Here is a 16848-nt window from a genome sequence, read left to right as displayed (position 1 = left end):
GTGGGGATATTTTAACTGCACTTAATCCCAATATAAATAAACACGTTTTAAGACCATATTCATTTATTAAAACGAAATAATTTTATCTACTTACGTGTATATGAATAAGATGGCACAATATCAAATTGTTTACGTTACAATACACAATATTTGATAGCTGATAACTTGTTACAGGTCCAGAGTAAAGTGTTAACCAGGAAAGTCGCTGTTTATTTTAAAGGTGTAGCGGAGGATTTTCTCAAATTTTAGAAAGAACCGCCTTCTCCATTTTAAAAAAAAAATGCAATTGCACAACACTCCTAATTGACAACTAGGAGGACCAATAGTCTTGATGATCCACCCGGAAAAAGAAAATCCTCCGCAATACCTTTAACACATAAAACTTGTGGACTATGGGGCGGTTTCCAGGACAGGGTTTAGATTAATCCAGGACTAGGCGTTAGTTATTTTAGGACATTTAAGTAGTTTTTACAAACAAACCTTACAAAAAACAATACTGGTGTGCATCTTGAGACAAAACAATGGCATTGATATATGTTAAGATATGTCAATGTAAGGTTTTTTGAAATTAAAGCAGCTCAAACATGCATTTTAGTCTGAGACGAGGGTAAACCCTGTCCGGGAAACTGTCCCTACATTTTTAACTCTGTAAGTGTTGCTCTACACAAAAAAACCCAACAAAGACAACACAAAACAGTTTTAAAAAAAGAAAATTGCAGATTTAATACAACAAATTGCGCATTTAAACATATTCAATATCAACAAAAAACTCACTGAGAAAAAAACAGGTCAATATATAACAAAACTTCAGGATAACGAATGAAAAGGTATTCAACAGTTATTTTTAATAAAACAATAATTACTTTGATGGGTTCGAATAAAAAGGAAATGGGTGGAGGAAAGAAAACAAAGCAATAAGATGCATATATGTTGACTATTTTGGTGGGTCTGTGTTTATGCCATATTTCTCCTTGAGAATTTTCAGCTGCTCCTCCTTTTTCTTTGTGTCCATTTTTTGGAAAGCCTTGAAAAAGAGAGAGGAAAATTGTCATATACTTTTTCAAACTTGAATCACAAGTGAATATAAGCCACAAAGGCAATGATAAACCAACTCACCCTGTTTGCATTATAGTACAATACAACCAAGTATCTGTTGCAGACGTTGAACCCGGAAAGATGGTCACAGGCATTTTTGGCATCAAAGATGTCCTCATAAACAACATATGCAGTTCCTCTGGTTTCTGGTGTATTCCCGACTCTGATAGAAACAGAATAAACGTATTAAATTCATCCACCTTTAATCATGAAGTGTGTGTTAGTAATATATAATATTTAAAGACAAACTAAAAAAATAAGAGAGCAAACGGCATTAACTTAAACAGTGACCAACTAGGAACATTACTAGTATAATGTGAGAAATACAATTATACTCACACTCTGATTTGACGAATTGGCCCATACTTCCCAAATATGTCATACATTTCTTCTGCAGTGATCTTGTAAGGAAGATTACGTATGTACAATATCCTGTTTACCTCTGGAGGTAAACGAATCTAAAAAAAAAAAAAAAAAAAAAGAGTAACCAAAAATTACGATAGACATACGTGAAATGTTACAGATGAAGACTACAAAAATACACAGCCAATATCCACTCTATAAACTTTCGCTTGAATCAAGTAATGGTCAAAAAGGTATTAATAAATATGTAATTCACATATTGTGACGGTAACTTTTAATGTTTAATCACATTAATACGATAAGAGATTTAAAAAAAGGAAAGTCTAACATTGAAGGATTATTTTGAACACACTGCTAGCAGAAAGGTTTTCCTTTTATGTCTTAGAACAAAATCGATTGCATTTATACAAAACCCATAAACATCTATCGTCCATACGAGTCTTTTGAGACCGCTGCTAATTGCTAACAAGTAACTTAACTCGGTTTAAACTTTTGAACCAATTCTTTACTTACATTCGCTCTTTTCGCTGCTTGCATTGCCATGATTGGTTCTTTCTAAGTAAAACAAATAAAACAAAAATCAAACTTTAAGAAACGTTGATGGTCCACACAGTAGTGTATAGCAGCTAACAAATAGTAGCTACACACTTGCGTAATGTTTTACGGCGCAGTGTGATGACGTATATCCAAACAAGGTTGCGTCAGTTCCGGTAAGGTCAACACACGGAACAAGCAACCATCGTAATCACGTTTTATTATTAATAAATCACCAACACTTAGTTTTTTTTAAACACACTGGATAAATATAGCTGTATATGCGGCATTCATTAATAAACTAAGTAATAATTTGTCAAATTTCGCAGATAGTATATAAAGCTTCACTGCCATCTAAGGGTCATATCATGTTATGACATTCATAAAGGCATGTGGAATTCATGGGAGTTTCCCGGACAGGGCTTATTTTATCTTATCAGACTAAAATGCAAGTTGGAGCTACCTTAATTTAAAAACACCTTGCACTGACAAATCTTAACATATATCAGTGCCGTTGTTTTCTGTTTTCTCCAGAAGTATACCAATATTTTTTTTTTTTTTTTTTTTGCATGGTTTGTTTGTAAAAACTTCTTAAATGTTCTAATATAAGCAAGGCCTAGTCTTGGATAAATCTAAACCCTGTCCGGGAAACCACCCCATCTGTTTTTTCTAATCTAGAATATAATTAATTTAGTGCGGTGCATTTTCATGTCTATCAAGTATGATTAAAAGATAAAAATATTTTTATTGGTTTTCTTTTATCTATTACTTACCTAATATTAAAAGTATTAGGATTATTTATAATTTTCTTTCTTGACTTGTTTCACTCTAAAAACATTGAATCCCAAATTTAATCCAAACAGACATTGGTACTGTATGATAACATTAATATTTAAAAATTTACAAAACTAACCACAAATTAAGATATACATAAACTATATTTGAAGTATAAGAAGTTACCAATCATATTAAAGAGAAGTTTTCAAATAATTTTCAAATCAAACTCTGAGAAAAACATCCCATTTAGTCTTTTATTAGTTTAAACCACAACACAAGGAGTAGTGCAGCCATGGCATCAGGGGCACAATACATGCTACATGTACAAAATAACTTTTGAATTGGAAAAGGTTGCCATTGCATGAATTTGGTGTGGTGCTTACGTAGGTAAACTTTACAATATATTGTAATACTTCAACACAGGCAAAATTTAATATCAAATAGAGCACAGAAGTGCTTTTTTAGAAACAAATTCAGTGCTCAAAATGTGCAGTTGGTGCAAATGTCCAGATTCAAAGTTTAAACCCCTAGCAGCACGTAAATGTATGAATAAATACAATTTTGGAAGTTTCAGCTATCTTGAAAGAGTCAGGAGTTTAGATAGATAAACCTTGAGGCAGGATTCATTGCTTTTCTTTAAACTTAATGAAACACCACTGAAAAAATACATTTGTAAATTCATTTTCTTGCTTTGGCCCCTCATAAATATGTAAATTGATATGCAACTTGTTTAATGTTTAAGGACATTCATAAACGCCTTAAAAATGAACTGCACAGCTTGTTGGTTTAATGGGAATGGGAATATTTTTGGACTGACATATATAGCCTATATATGTCCTGTTTCAAAACAAACAGTGTTTTAGTCACAATAAGGATCTCACAGATTTGAGGCCATATTTAGTCCTCCTCAGGTGAAGTACATGCTGACATTGAAGAGAGAATATACCACCCACAGCCTTTCCCATCAATGCATCACAATTAGATGTACAGTGTAACATCTAAACATTTGAAGATCTTTCCAAACCAATGATTCATTCGATAATTATTTTACATCAAAATTGAAGTAAGGCTTACGATCATTGTTTAAGCAGGATGGAAATGAGGGAAGTACTCTTAAGGCAAACCTAATGGCATGCAAATAAACTACATTTATATTCACATACAGTACAAGCACATCTGAAGGGAAAATTTGATGGATGCAAGCTTATCTTTTTGTCCCATCCAGATGAGTGGGTAAATCTGGACCAGTTACAATAAGAATCGATTTGGCTGACATTAAGTAGTATATGGTACACATAGCTAGCATCAGTAAACTTGAACAATAAATAGTATAGCTTAATTTAATACAGCACATCAATGATGCGCAAGCTCCAGTGAATTCAGAAGGTACTTCGCAGACTCTTCACATTTTGGCAGTATATTCTGACAACTCATATACATATATATATTTATTTATGTATATATATTTATTTAATTCTATTTGTGCATGGCATGATCTGTATTTGTGTACAGTATATTTTTACAATGTATGCATGAAGTGTATGTACGCGTGTCTGTGAAGGTGTCTGTTTCATATGTGAAATTTGTTAGTAAAGAACATTCTCATGCACACAAGTGTTGAAAACACAGGAAGCGGATTCATTGAAAGGTAGTCCAAGCAAATTTTTTCGGTGGAAATAGCTGCAAACTGAATGGAACATTAATTTGTGCAGTCCCTGGCTCTTTATTCCAAGAAGCTCATTTTTGCAGGTCACACTGGAGCAGTAATACGATGGACGGGTCGCTCTTTGCTGCTTCTTTGAACTCTTCCAACGAGATCTGGTCGTCGTTGTTCCTATCCATCTTACTGAAGATTTTGTCGACTCGCTGCTGAGGCGTCAGGCCATCCTCGTTCATCTTCATCATTATAACGGTACCCACCATCTTGTAAATTGCCTCAAGAAAGAAGCAAAAAGAACATTTTGGATTAAAATTATTTTGTGTGACGTGGCCTAGCGATAAGGCACTAAAGTGGACAATATGGGGCGGTTTCCCGGACAGGGACTTTTAAGAGCTCTCCAAACTGAAAACAACTTACACTTACATATCTTAAAATACTTCAGTGCCCTTTGTTTTACCTCAAAATGCACACAGTCAATGTTTTTAGTAAGGCATGTTTGTTAAAACTAGTTATATTTCCTAATTAAACTAAGGCCTAGTCCTGGATTAAGCTAATCCTGGTCCGGGAAACCGCCCCTATAAGTTTAGGCCCATCCCCATTCTTCTATCATTTCCTGTCCTTTTTCTATCATATCAATAGAATTCTTACTTAAATGAACTGAACAACTAAAAATGTTCAGTTTCATCATGAAATAAAGCTTGTTTTTTTAAAGTGTTTCCATTGGCCGTATTTTTAATTCGCAATGTCAAATAGTTCAATTTAAAGGGTAATGAAAACCAGTGTTGGGGAAAGTTATTTTTAAAAGTAATGCTTTACAATATTAAGTTATTCTCCAAAAAAGTAACTAATTGCGTCACTTTGTTAATTTTCATAGAAAGTATGAAAATGACTGAAACTCCGCATAGAGTGTGTAAATCTACATTAATACGTTCAGTTTAATGCAGTACATCGTTTTTTTTACATCGAATTAATTAAACTAAAAAGTAACTTGCATTACTTTTTTAAAAAAGTAACTCAAATATTAAAGGAATAGTCCACTCATTTTCAATATTAAAATATGTTATTACCTTAACTAAGAACTGTTGATACATCCCTCTATCAGCTGTGTGCGTGCACGTAAGCGCTGGAGCGCGCTGCGACACTTCGATAGCGTTTGGCTTGGCCCCATTCGTTCGGTGGTGCCGTTTAGAGATGGAGTTGGAGGTGACCGGACACATCAACGTTTTTCCTGTTTGGGACGGGTGGTTATACGAGCAAGTTTGGTGGTACGGGATAGAGCGTGGCGCTTTTCTAAGCGGATTTAGAAGAGGAACTATGTTGTATGGCGTAATGGCACTTTTGGGAGTACTTCGACTCGGCGCAGTAACACCCTCCCTCTCCCATTATGAGAAGGGGAGCGGACTTTTCAGGCGAATCGAAGTACTCCCAAAAGTGCTATTACGCCATAAAATATAGTTCCTCTTTTAAATCCGCTTAGAAAAGCGCTACGTTTTATTTTGTACCACCAAACTTGCTCGTAAAACTACTCGTCTTAAATAGGAAAAACGTTGATGTGTTTGGTCACTTCTAACTTTATCTCTAAATGGTACCATTGAATGAATGGGTCTAAGCTAAATGCTATCGAAAGCGTCGCAGCGCGCTCCAGCGCTTACGTGCACGCACACAGATGATAGAGGGATGTATCAACAGTTCTTAGTTAAGGTAATAACATATTTTAATATTGAAAATGAGTAGACTATTCCTTTAATATATACATTTATGAAGTAATGCGTGACTCGTTACTTCATAAAAGTAATATTATTACGTAATGCACGTTCCTTGCGTTACCCCAACACTGATGGAAACGCAGCTACTGTTTGAGACCATGTAGTGACAAAATGCTAATGTAGAAACATGACGGCGACTTACATGTTTGGTGACCTGCATTGTATGTAGATAAAAACGGCTCATAAGGTAATAAAAACAATACAGTTTATTATCTAAGGTCTTTATGCACCACTGATAATATAGTTATGTATATTGTATTTCTGTCAAGAGAACCTTCCTAAAAGTTACACAATGCACCTGTCCACAATCACTATAATCCTCCCCAAATTTGTCCACATGCATTAGATCTTTTGGGTTGCCTACTGTGCAACATTCATGTTAATAAAAGCTGTTGGTTTACACAGGGACCCAGGTTAAACATGACCGAGTTAAACCCCAAACCTGTCTTTCCTTCTGACCAACTGTCCGTATCTCCTGCACCCCTGAGCAGTCGCTTGTAGTCAATAATTTTGTCATTTAAAATTCATCTTTGATCATTAAAATGACATTTAAATGTTATTTCCTGAGAAAATAAATTATTTTCGCCTTAAAACCGTTTGAATGTTACTCACCACCCTTGCCTGATTTAGTGTATGTGGATTAATGTATATGCAAATTAGTCCCGCCTCCGCTCAATCACACCAGCTGATTCACTTTATCCCTTTTCACACAAAGATTACTAAAAATACATAGAAAATGTGACTAGGATTTGTCTGGGGATCGTTTGATTTTGCATTATTTACACTGCCAATAATTTTTTCGTTCACACACATCCCGTAAAGACACAGGACCAATATGATGAAGCCAATACAGATGTGATTTAAACTGCAATTCATCGACTGGCCACTAGAGGCTGGCTCCAAAAGGGAGTCAATTCCCATAGACCCCCATGTTAAAATGCCCAACTCTGCATAATTAAGGGCGTGGCCACTTGAGTGAGGGGCGAACACCCACTGCTGTCAATAGAATCGAGCTAGGTGGGCGTGGTTTCTGCAACCTCAGCTTCACCCACGTCCCGCCTCTAACCATTTTCGGTTATTCGCGAGTGATGTGTGATGACGCACGGCCAAGATGCCGACGGAAGCCTACTTTAAGCTTCAAAACGATCTTCATAAACCAATGGGTGACGTCACGGACACTACGTCCATCTTTTTTACAGTCTATGGTTCACACACATCCTGTAAAGTGATTTAAACTAAATTTATTGATTTAAACTGAATTTAAAGCAGAAAATATGTTTACAGCCTGGTACAAAAAGTGTTTTTGGTGAGAGGGTGAATTTTTTGTAACTCATCCGTTTTAATTATATTAAGCCTTAAAGGAACAGTATGTAAGAAATTTACATCAGTTAATCATAAAATGGCCCTGATATGTCACTAGACATTAAGAAATCATTTTCATTTCACATACTTATATCACTGACAACAGGGGTTTGGCCAGGATATTGTCATTTAAAAAGTGGAGTTGCAGCCCTCAACTGATGTTTATGTTGTCATTTTGTGTATTGGCCACCAGCTGTGTGATTGCAGTACCAGTTTTAGCCACAAGTTTTGTGATTGCAATACCAGTTTTGGCCACAATCCTGCATACTGTTCCTTTAAAGTTCTGCATAATTAAGGGCGTGGCAACTTAAGTGACGGGTGAACTGACACTGCTGTCACTAGAATTAAGATGGCGTGCAACCAGCCACCTCAGCTTCACCCACGTCCCGCCTTTTTACCCATTTTCGGTTGTCTGCGAGTAATGAGAAGTGACACTCGACCAAGAGGTCGACGGCAGGCACCGCCCATTGGCTTCAAAAAAGCTCTTCACAAACCTATGGATGACGTCACATAAAATGGGTTTTATTGTTTCATGTAAGTACAGACTGAATCAAGTACCTCAATGATCTCAAGCATTTCAACTCGTGTGATTTTTCCATCTCCATCCAGGTCATACATGTTAAAGGCCCAGTTGAGTTTCTGTTCAAAGCTGCCCCGTGATGTGATGGACAGAGCGCAGATAAACTCTCTAAAGTCGATGGTGCCGTCTCCGTTCTTGTCGAAGGTTCTGAAAGCGTGCTGAGCAAACTTTGAGGCATCACCATAGGGGAAAAACTGCAAAAAGAGGTAAAACGATACAATTAATAACTTATATGCTAGTGTTCACATTCCCTTATTAAAAACGTGCATCATTTTAGTGCTGCAGGCTTTTTTACCAACATTATGTTGCATGAGGGTCATTGTATAAATTGCATTTTAATACCATGTGTTGGATAATAATATTAAACTTACAAATCAAATTACTGCTGGTTTTGAACACATACTATACTGTAATATAGTGCCATAAAAACATCTGAAATAGTAATTTATTAAAGGAATAGTCTACTCATTTTCAATATTAAACTATGTTATTACCTTAACTAAGAAGAGTTGATACATCCCTCTATCATCTGTGTGCGTGCACGTAAGCGCTGGAGCGCGCTGCGACACTTCGATAGCATTTAGCTTAGCCCCATTCACTCAATGGTACCAATCAGAGATAAAGTTAGAAGTGACCAAACACATCAACGTTTTTCCTATTTAAGACGAGTAGTTATACGAGCAAGTTTGGTGGTACAAAATAAAATGTAGCGCTTTTCTAAGCGGATTTAAAAGAGGAACTATATTTTATGGCGTAATAGCACTTTTGGGAGTACTTCGACTCGGCGCAGTAACAGCCTCCCTCTCCCATCATGAGAGGGAGAAGGGGAGCGAACTTTTCAGGCGAGTTGAAGTACTCCTAAAAGTGCTATTACGCCATAAAATATAGTTCCTTTTTTTAAATCCGCTTAGAAAAGCGATACGTTTTATTTTGTACCACCAAACTTGCTTGTATAACTACTTGTCTTAAATAGGAAAAACGTTGATGTGTTTGGTCACTTCCAACTTCATCTCCGCTTGACACCATTGAATGAATGGGGCCAAGCCAAATGCTATCGAAGTGTCGCAGGGCGCCCCAGCGCTTACGTGCACGCACACAGATGATAAAGGGATGTATCAACTCTTCTTAGTTAAGGTAATAACATAGTTTAATATTGAAAATGAGTAGACTATTCCTTTAAGAAATGCTACATGTGTTTCTCCAAGTTTGAATTTCTACACTGTCAGATAAATGGTCAAAAAATGGTCCCTAGCCTTCACTGGGGCAGTACCCTTTACAAAGGTCCTAATATATACAATTTATGTACATATATGTATAAATTTTGCACCATATGTCCTTTTGGGATACTAATATGCACTCTTTAGGTTATTAAAAAAAAAATAATACATGTAAGCTACCTCACAATCTTCATTATCATCCTGTTCATTTTCCCAAATATGTCAATAACTTAAAAAGTATAGGGTTCTGTTATTGACAGAAGCATTCATTTATGAACATCTGGTGTATCCTTTAACCCTTATAAGTCCCTTGGGGTCAATCTTACCCCCAAGCCACTTTTCTTTAGTTAAAAAACATGGTTCCCTTCATCTCAGTAGAATAAGATTTTGTGACTTTTAGACTATCTGTCAATATTCATACAAAAAACTGGGCTTTATTTGGTCATTCTAAAGATGTTTAAAAAATTACCAAAAGAGACCCTTTGGGGGTAAAAATGACCAACTGAAAATGAATGGAAAATGGAAAAAAAATTGTTTTTATTTGTCAAAATAAAATCAATGCATCTAGAATAAATTTGAAAATTTCAACACAGAAAAGTAGGCCTGGTATTAGAGCACAATGCAATATACAACCTGATTTCCGGAAAAGTTGGGACGTTTTTTAAATTTGAATAAAATGAAAACTAAAGGAATTTCAAATCACATGATCCAATATTTTATTTACAATAGAACATAGATAACATAGCAAATGTTTAAATTAAGAAATTTTACACTTTTATCCACTTAATTAGCTCATTTAAAATGTAATGCCTGCTACAGGTCTCAAAAAAGTTGGCACGGGGGCAACAAATGGCTAAAAAGCAAGCAGTTTTGAAAAGATTCAGCTGGGAGAACATCAAGTTAACTGATATTAAGTCTGTAACATGATTAGCTATAAAAGCTATGTCTTAAAGAATCAGAGTCTCTCAGAAGTAAAGATGGGCAGAGGCTCTCCAATCTGTGAAAGACTGTGAAAAAGATTGTCGAATACTTTAAAAACAATGTTCCTCAACATCAAATTGCAAAGGCTTTGCAAATCTCATCATCTACAGTGCATAACATCATCAAAAGATTCAGAGAAACTGGAGAAATCTCTGTGCGTAAGGGACAAGGCCGGAGACCTTTATTGGATGCCCGTGGTTTTCGGGCCCTCAGATGACACTGCATCAATCATCGGCATGATTGTAACAATCACATTACTAAATGGGCCCAGGAATACTTCCAGGAACCACTGTCGATAAATCAGCAGATGCCAACTAAAGCTCTATCATGCAAAAAGGAAGCCATATGAGAACATGGCCCAGAAGCGCCGTCGTGTCCTGTGGGCCAAGGCTCATTTAAAATTGACTATTTTAAAGTGGAATAGTGTTCTATGGTCAGCGAGTCCAAATTTGACATTCTTGTTGGAAATCACGGACGCCGTGTCCTCCGGGCTAAAGAGGAGGGAGACCTTCCAGCATGTTATCAGCGTTCAGTTCAAAAGCCAACATCTCTGATGATATGGGGGTGCATAAGTGCATACAGTATGGGCAGCTTGCATGTTTTGGAAGGCTGTGTGAATGCTGAAAGGTATATAAAGGTTTTAGAGCAACATATGATGCCCTCCAAACAATGTCTATTTCAGGGAAGGCCTTGTATATTTCAGCAGGACAATGCAAAACCACATACTGCAGCTATTACAACAGCATGGCTTCGTCGGAGAAGAGTCCGGGTGCTGAACTGGCCTGCCTGCTTTCACCTATAGAGAACATTTGGCGCATCATTAAACGAAAAATACGTCAAAGACGACCACAAACTCTTCAGCAGCTGGAAATCTATATAAGGCAAGAATGGGACCAAATTCCAACACCAAAACTCCAGTAACTCATAGCCTCAATGCCCAGACGTATTCAAACTGTTTTGAAAAGAAAAGGAGATACACCATGTTAAACATGCCCCGTCCCAACTATTTTGAGACCTGTAGCAGAAATCAAATTTGAAGATTAGCTCATTTTGTGCATACAATTGTAAAATTTCTCAGTTTAAACAGTTTAAAGTCCTTTCTAATGTTTATATATACATCAATTCACAAAATGTATCACTAAATTAGTGATGTAAGCAGTTGGCCACATCCAGTAAAATGAATCAGTATGGGCCTTTGCTGGTCGAAATAATTTATTTCCTAAACTGTAATTCTTGTATGTTTTTTTCTAAACACCTGATGGCTGAATTCAACACATAACATCTAGATCAGTAATTCCTAAAGTGTGGTCCGCCAAACCCCCCTAGTGGTCCGCCAAACCCCCCTAGTGGTCCGCCAAAAGATGACCTAAACTAGGCAAGTGTTAATATAGATTTTTGCACTTGCGAAACTGTGATATCAGATCTTGCCATTCTGTTCTAATAACGAAAAAATGGATCTGTGGCTAAACCAAAGAGGAGTCAAAAGAAAAGATCAAACGTCAACTGAAAGCAGCTAAAATCCACAGATCTATTAGTTTTGTAATGTACTAGTTTTTGTTTCATGTGTGAAGTCCCTGTAATTTCAATGATTTTGGACATTAAGGGGAACGTTTATTTTTTTAGCATTTTATTGTTACCATAGTTACAACCATAGACTTCATTTACCCACCACCTCAGTTTTAAACTAAAGGCTCTTTGGAATGACATTAAGTGGGACCTAGGCTGTTATAGTATGTTTAATTGCAGTTTTTTTCACATGTGCAGTTTGTTGTTCATATTAAGCTGCAACTCATTTCACATTTACTTTTTCAAATGAAATAAATTCATATAATAATTTCTGAACATAGCATTGCATTTGTGTTTAAAAAAATTGTTTTTTAATTACAACAGTTGCATATTAAACTTAAATTTAGCTTATCCTTCCTATTTTGTTGTTTTTTGGGGGCGTGTTAGAGTGGGATTCTGTTAGGTGGTCCTCAGAAAAAAATCGGAAGATAAAGTGGTCCTTGGGCTGAAAAAGTTTGAGAAACACTGATCTAGATCAATATCTAAAAACAATTTCAATAAAATTTAGATCATAACTTATGTGAATTTTTCACAAAATTTGATATTTTACGGGCAAGCTAATGGTGTAGTTGAGGAATTTAGTGGTAAACAGGTACAAAAATACTTCATATCTCCCAAAACACAGCATTAATGTATAGATGAGAAGTAAACAAAAATCATATATTATTTGTATCATTAAAAATGTATATATTTTTGTAATCACTCTTTTAATTTCTGGGGTCATTTTTACCCCCACGGAACTTTAACATAATAAAAATAGGGGCTTATGAGGGTCAATAGAAATATTATAATTATAAAATAAACATTTATATTTAAAGTCACATATTCAAGGGACTGCATAATAGAAAAGACAAAAAAACTGTAAAGTTATTTTTCCCAGGGATTCTTTTACACTTTGTGTTTAATATTAAAGTTTCAGAGCATTATAAGTAACAATTTTTTTCATCATACAATAAAACTACAGGCACATTACAGATGTGAAGCAGAAGACATTAATAGTGGGTGAACGTTACGTGAGTGTGTGTTAACTAAGACCATCAACGGCTAGTGCAGTGCCTCCCTCGTTGCAGAAGGCTGCAATGCGGACGTGAGTTTCATAGTCAGTCTGTGCGCATCGGCCACTACAGCAGTGACACAGAGCTCCTCTTTGAAGTGAAGCATCATTTCTCTTCTAATACCATCACCCTCACACTGACTAAGGGCAAAATCTCTTTCACTCGTTCCCATTGCAGCACCAGCCAAAGCACTATTTGTCTTCTATTGCACCCAAAACACCACTAAATTCCAATCTAATGAGCGACAGGAGGAGATAAAGCGTTTTCATATTGGCGTCAAGCTGCAGAGATATGAGGACTTATAGCACCAATATATCATGAATCCTATTGTCTAGCCAGTAGAGGAAATAGTTTGTATGGTATAGAGTCTATACTATCCTATACACTATATACACTACACTATAGACATTCTTCATACATTAACTCACATTTATGAGGATAGAGTTATTTGGCTGCTAAACTATAAAATTCACAAAGGTCTAATGTTAGAACGAAACAAAGATCATTATAATTTCAAAGCACTTACAAACAGATGCCATGCACAATGACTGAGAAATTAGATTCGCATATTTTGTGTGTGTGTGTGTCAGGAGGGTTACAAATGGATGCACTGGAGTTCATGACTTTTATGACATATAACAGTTGTCGCTCATGGACACCTCAGCACTTGGTCAGGTGGAGCTGGGGTTTAAACCACCAACCTTCCGATTTGTAGACAACCTACACTAACCACTGAACCACTGGCATTACGCACATTAATGTGCAAAACTTTTGCAAAGATATAGCCTCAAATCCATATTTTTAAAATCAAGTTAGCATTAGATATAAGCAAAAATAGCCATTTTTCAAATCTCGTGAACTCTAGGTGGCGCTGTGACGAAACTGTGCACGCACCCTCAGGGCATAACTGCCATCAAAACTACATTGACGAAGATACAACCTCAAATCCGTTTGTTCGCGCTCTACGTAAAATGTTATGACGCAGTATATGGAACTTTTTGCCGTGAGTGTCTCTAGATGCTACACACCCATTCTTTGCGCAAATTGTTTAATAAACAATTCAAAATATCGAAATAATTAGCATAACGGAAATTACGTCATATGATGCAATCGAATCGGCATGAGCCAAGGAATCAGAAGAAACAATGCGTTTCTATGACGTACGGGTCAGCAATTATAACCAAAAATGTAAGTGAAAATTTGGACGGTTGGTGGCGCTATCGGGTTTGACATAGACACTCCAAATTTGGTGTGGGGACTATTTGGAATGTCATCTTTGAATGTGCCGAATTTCATAACTTTCCTACAAAAAAAGTTAAAATTCAAAATGGCCGACCCCCAAAATGGCCGACCGAAAACCTTTTGGTATCGTTTGACTCGGCATGCCTCAAGGAATCTAACAATCATGCATAAATTTATCTAAGTTCATGTACTGTCAAACTCCAAAAACTCTCTGGAAAAACACTGGCACCATCGTAAGCCCTTCCAGACTGGCACAAAAGGAAGAAGGAGCTGAGATAGGAAGTAATGCACACTGTGATGTACCCTGCACACATGCAAAATGATTCTCTCATGGGGCTGGGCCTTCTGCTCCATATGGCCTTGCCCTTCACAAAAGTAGAGGAGAGAAAGAAAAACAAACAAAGTGCAAGGCATGAAGATCTGGGTACTGCTGTGCCCCATTTCTGTGCGAAAATGCACTTATTTTGTTATGTAAAACCAGAGTGATTTTAAAAATAACCACGTAGGGGATATCAATCAGATGCAATCTGTGATTCTTTCTTTATATTAATATTTTTCACTTTTGTTTGGATAGATCCAAGCACATCTGAAGATAGAAGATAGAAACAGATCTTGGCATACTGTGAGATCTGTCAGGGGACATGCTAACACATGCAAATGCTGCCTGATTAAGATTTCAGTTTCGGTTGTTTTATGATGAGCAATGAGCATCTAACGGAGACAAACAGACAAACAATCTGCTATATTCAAGAAAATATGAAACAGTACAATATCAGCTTATTTGCTCTTTTCGCCTCTACTCATGGGCACTGGAATAATTATATGTGGGTGGGACAAAGCCCACTCACTTTTAAGACCAATGATATTGGACACACTGTCTGTTCACTTGTCAGAGTGCCGTCAGGGATATCCATAAATAAATTAAATTAAACTCCACTCCGCATTTTAGCTCCAGCCCTGACTTCCACGCTGCTGCTTCCTCAAATCCATTCCACTTGGCTCATTTAGAGTCCTTATAAATTCAACTCAATTTCGTGTGTTTTCACTACTTTCGCCAACTGGCCTCCCGCAACACAACAAGATAAGCAAAGCTTTTAGGCTATAAAAGCAATGGCAATGGCATCTACTCCAGTAAATGTTTGCTTTCGATGCCCATGCCTCTACTGACAATAAACTGACTGTGTTAATAAAAAAGTTGACTACTTCCGTTTCATGGCGACTATAACAGAAGCTTTCATCCAAACCATCTACCACCCGCGAGGAAAATATAACAGTCAATAGGCTTGAATGAAGAAAAGGCTGTAGTGTTTTGGATAAAGGAGTAGGCTGGTAAAAGGGGATTACAGGTTTGCATCTCATAGGAGGCTATTCATAAGATAACACCATTGTATCACTGAGCAAGGCAATTGTACTCCAAAATGCTTCAGGATCCCCCTACGGTGCAGGAATGTACTATAAGTCACTTCAGATAAAGTATATTATAAACGAATAAATGTAAATGAGTGAGAAATAGAAGGTGAGGGAGACAGCTGGTAAATGACAAATATACAGAGAGGGTAAGAGGCAAACTGTAGGATCAGCCAAAAGCCCTGCAGAGAAAATCCAGCTGCAAAGTGAGTCTTTAAAAAGCCTGTGCAATCTAAACACAAGCTGATGCCACTCCCTGTGCCAAATCTCTGAACCTCCACACTGCTCTTAATGCATGCTATTCGACAATGCCAGAGTCAAGCCAGAAGGTATGCCAGAATACCTGGACCTTTTAAAGGAAAACACCACCGTTGTACAATATTTTACTATGTTCTTATCTCAATTTAGATGAATTAATACATACCTATATTTATTCAATGCGTGCACTTAATCTTTGTACAGCGCGTCATGAATGTGTTAGCATTTAGCCTAGCCCCATTCTTTCCTATGGCTCCAAACAGGGATGAATTTAGAAGCCACCAAACAAAACAGGGTTAAGGGGCTGTTTACATTTCACATCTTTTGCGCATTTTTTCAATGTAGACACACGGCAAGCACGCTAAAATCGAGTGTGATGCGGTCGCAATACTTTTTTTGAAAATATGCTCATTTTCCAGCTCCCCTAGAGTTTAACATTTGATTCTTACCGTTTTGAAATCCATTTAGCTAATCTCTGTCTCTGGTGCTAGCACTTTTAGCATAGCTTAGCATAATCCATTGAATCTGATTAGACCATTAGCATTGTGCTAAAAAATAACCAAAGAGTTTCAATATTTTTCCTATTTAAAACTTGAATCTTCTGTAGTTACATCGTACACAGACAGAAAATTAAAAGCTGTTATTTTCTAGGCAGATATGGCTAGGTACTATACTCTCAAACTGGCGTTATAATCAGTGACTTTGCTGTTGTAACACGGCTGCAGTAGGTGTAGTGATATTACGCACTGCCCAAAAATAGTCCCCTTAGTAACTTTCAATGGCACAGTACTTTTTTCGGGCAGTGCGTAATATCACTACGCCTGCTGCAGCCATGTTAGAGCAGCAAAGTCCTTCATTATTACGTCAGAATGAGAGTGTAGTTACTAGCCATATCTCCCTAGAAAATCACAACTTTTAATTTTCCGTCGGTCTTAGTACACGATGTAACTACAGAGAAGTCAAGTTTTAAATAGGAAAAATATTG

At 36.7% G+C, this 16848-nt stretch overlaps 2 protein-coding genes across 2 annotated transcripts in view; both read right to left on the bottom strand.

The window, feature by feature from the left end:
• Window positions 1-697: 697 nt before the first annotated feature.
• Window positions 698-2150, bottom strand: sf3b6 (splicing factor 3b, subunit 6). The gene is made up of 4 exons (XM_073856223.1): window positions 1972-2150; window positions 1443-1553; window positions 1117-1263; window positions 698-1024 (listed from the first exon to the last, which is right to left on the bottom strand). The coding sequence occupies exons 1-4, from the start codon at window positions 1999-2001 to the stop codon at window positions 935-937; spliced, it is 378 nt and encodes a 125-aa protein (XP_073712324.1). The 5' UTR covers window positions 2002-2150; the 3' UTR covers window positions 698-934.
• Window positions 2151-3009: 859 nt separating this feature from the next.
• vsnl1a (visinin-like 1a) overlaps window positions 3010-16848 on the bottom strand; it is a 47254-nt gene continuing 33415 nt past the window's right edge. The window contains exons 3-4 of the mRNA XM_055186487.2: window positions 8116-8331; window positions 3010-4704 (exon numbers count right to left, since the gene is read on the bottom strand). Of these exons, the coding sequence (XP_055042462.1) occupies window positions 4507-4704; window positions 8116-8331 (414 nt within the window). The 3' untranslated portion in view covers window positions 3010-4506. The remainder of the gene's footprint in view (window positions 4705-8115; window positions 8332-16848) is intronic.

Source organism: Misgurnus anguillicaudatus, chromosome 18 (assembly GCF_027580225.2).
Source record: "Misgurnus anguillicaudatus chromosome 18, ASM2758022v2, whole genome shotgun sequence".
Taxonomy (NCBI): domain Eukaryota; kingdom Metazoa; phylum Chordata; class Actinopteri; order Cypriniformes; family Cobitidae; genus Misgurnus; species Misgurnus anguillicaudatus.
This window is presented reverse-complemented; position numbering and strand designations above follow the sequence as displayed.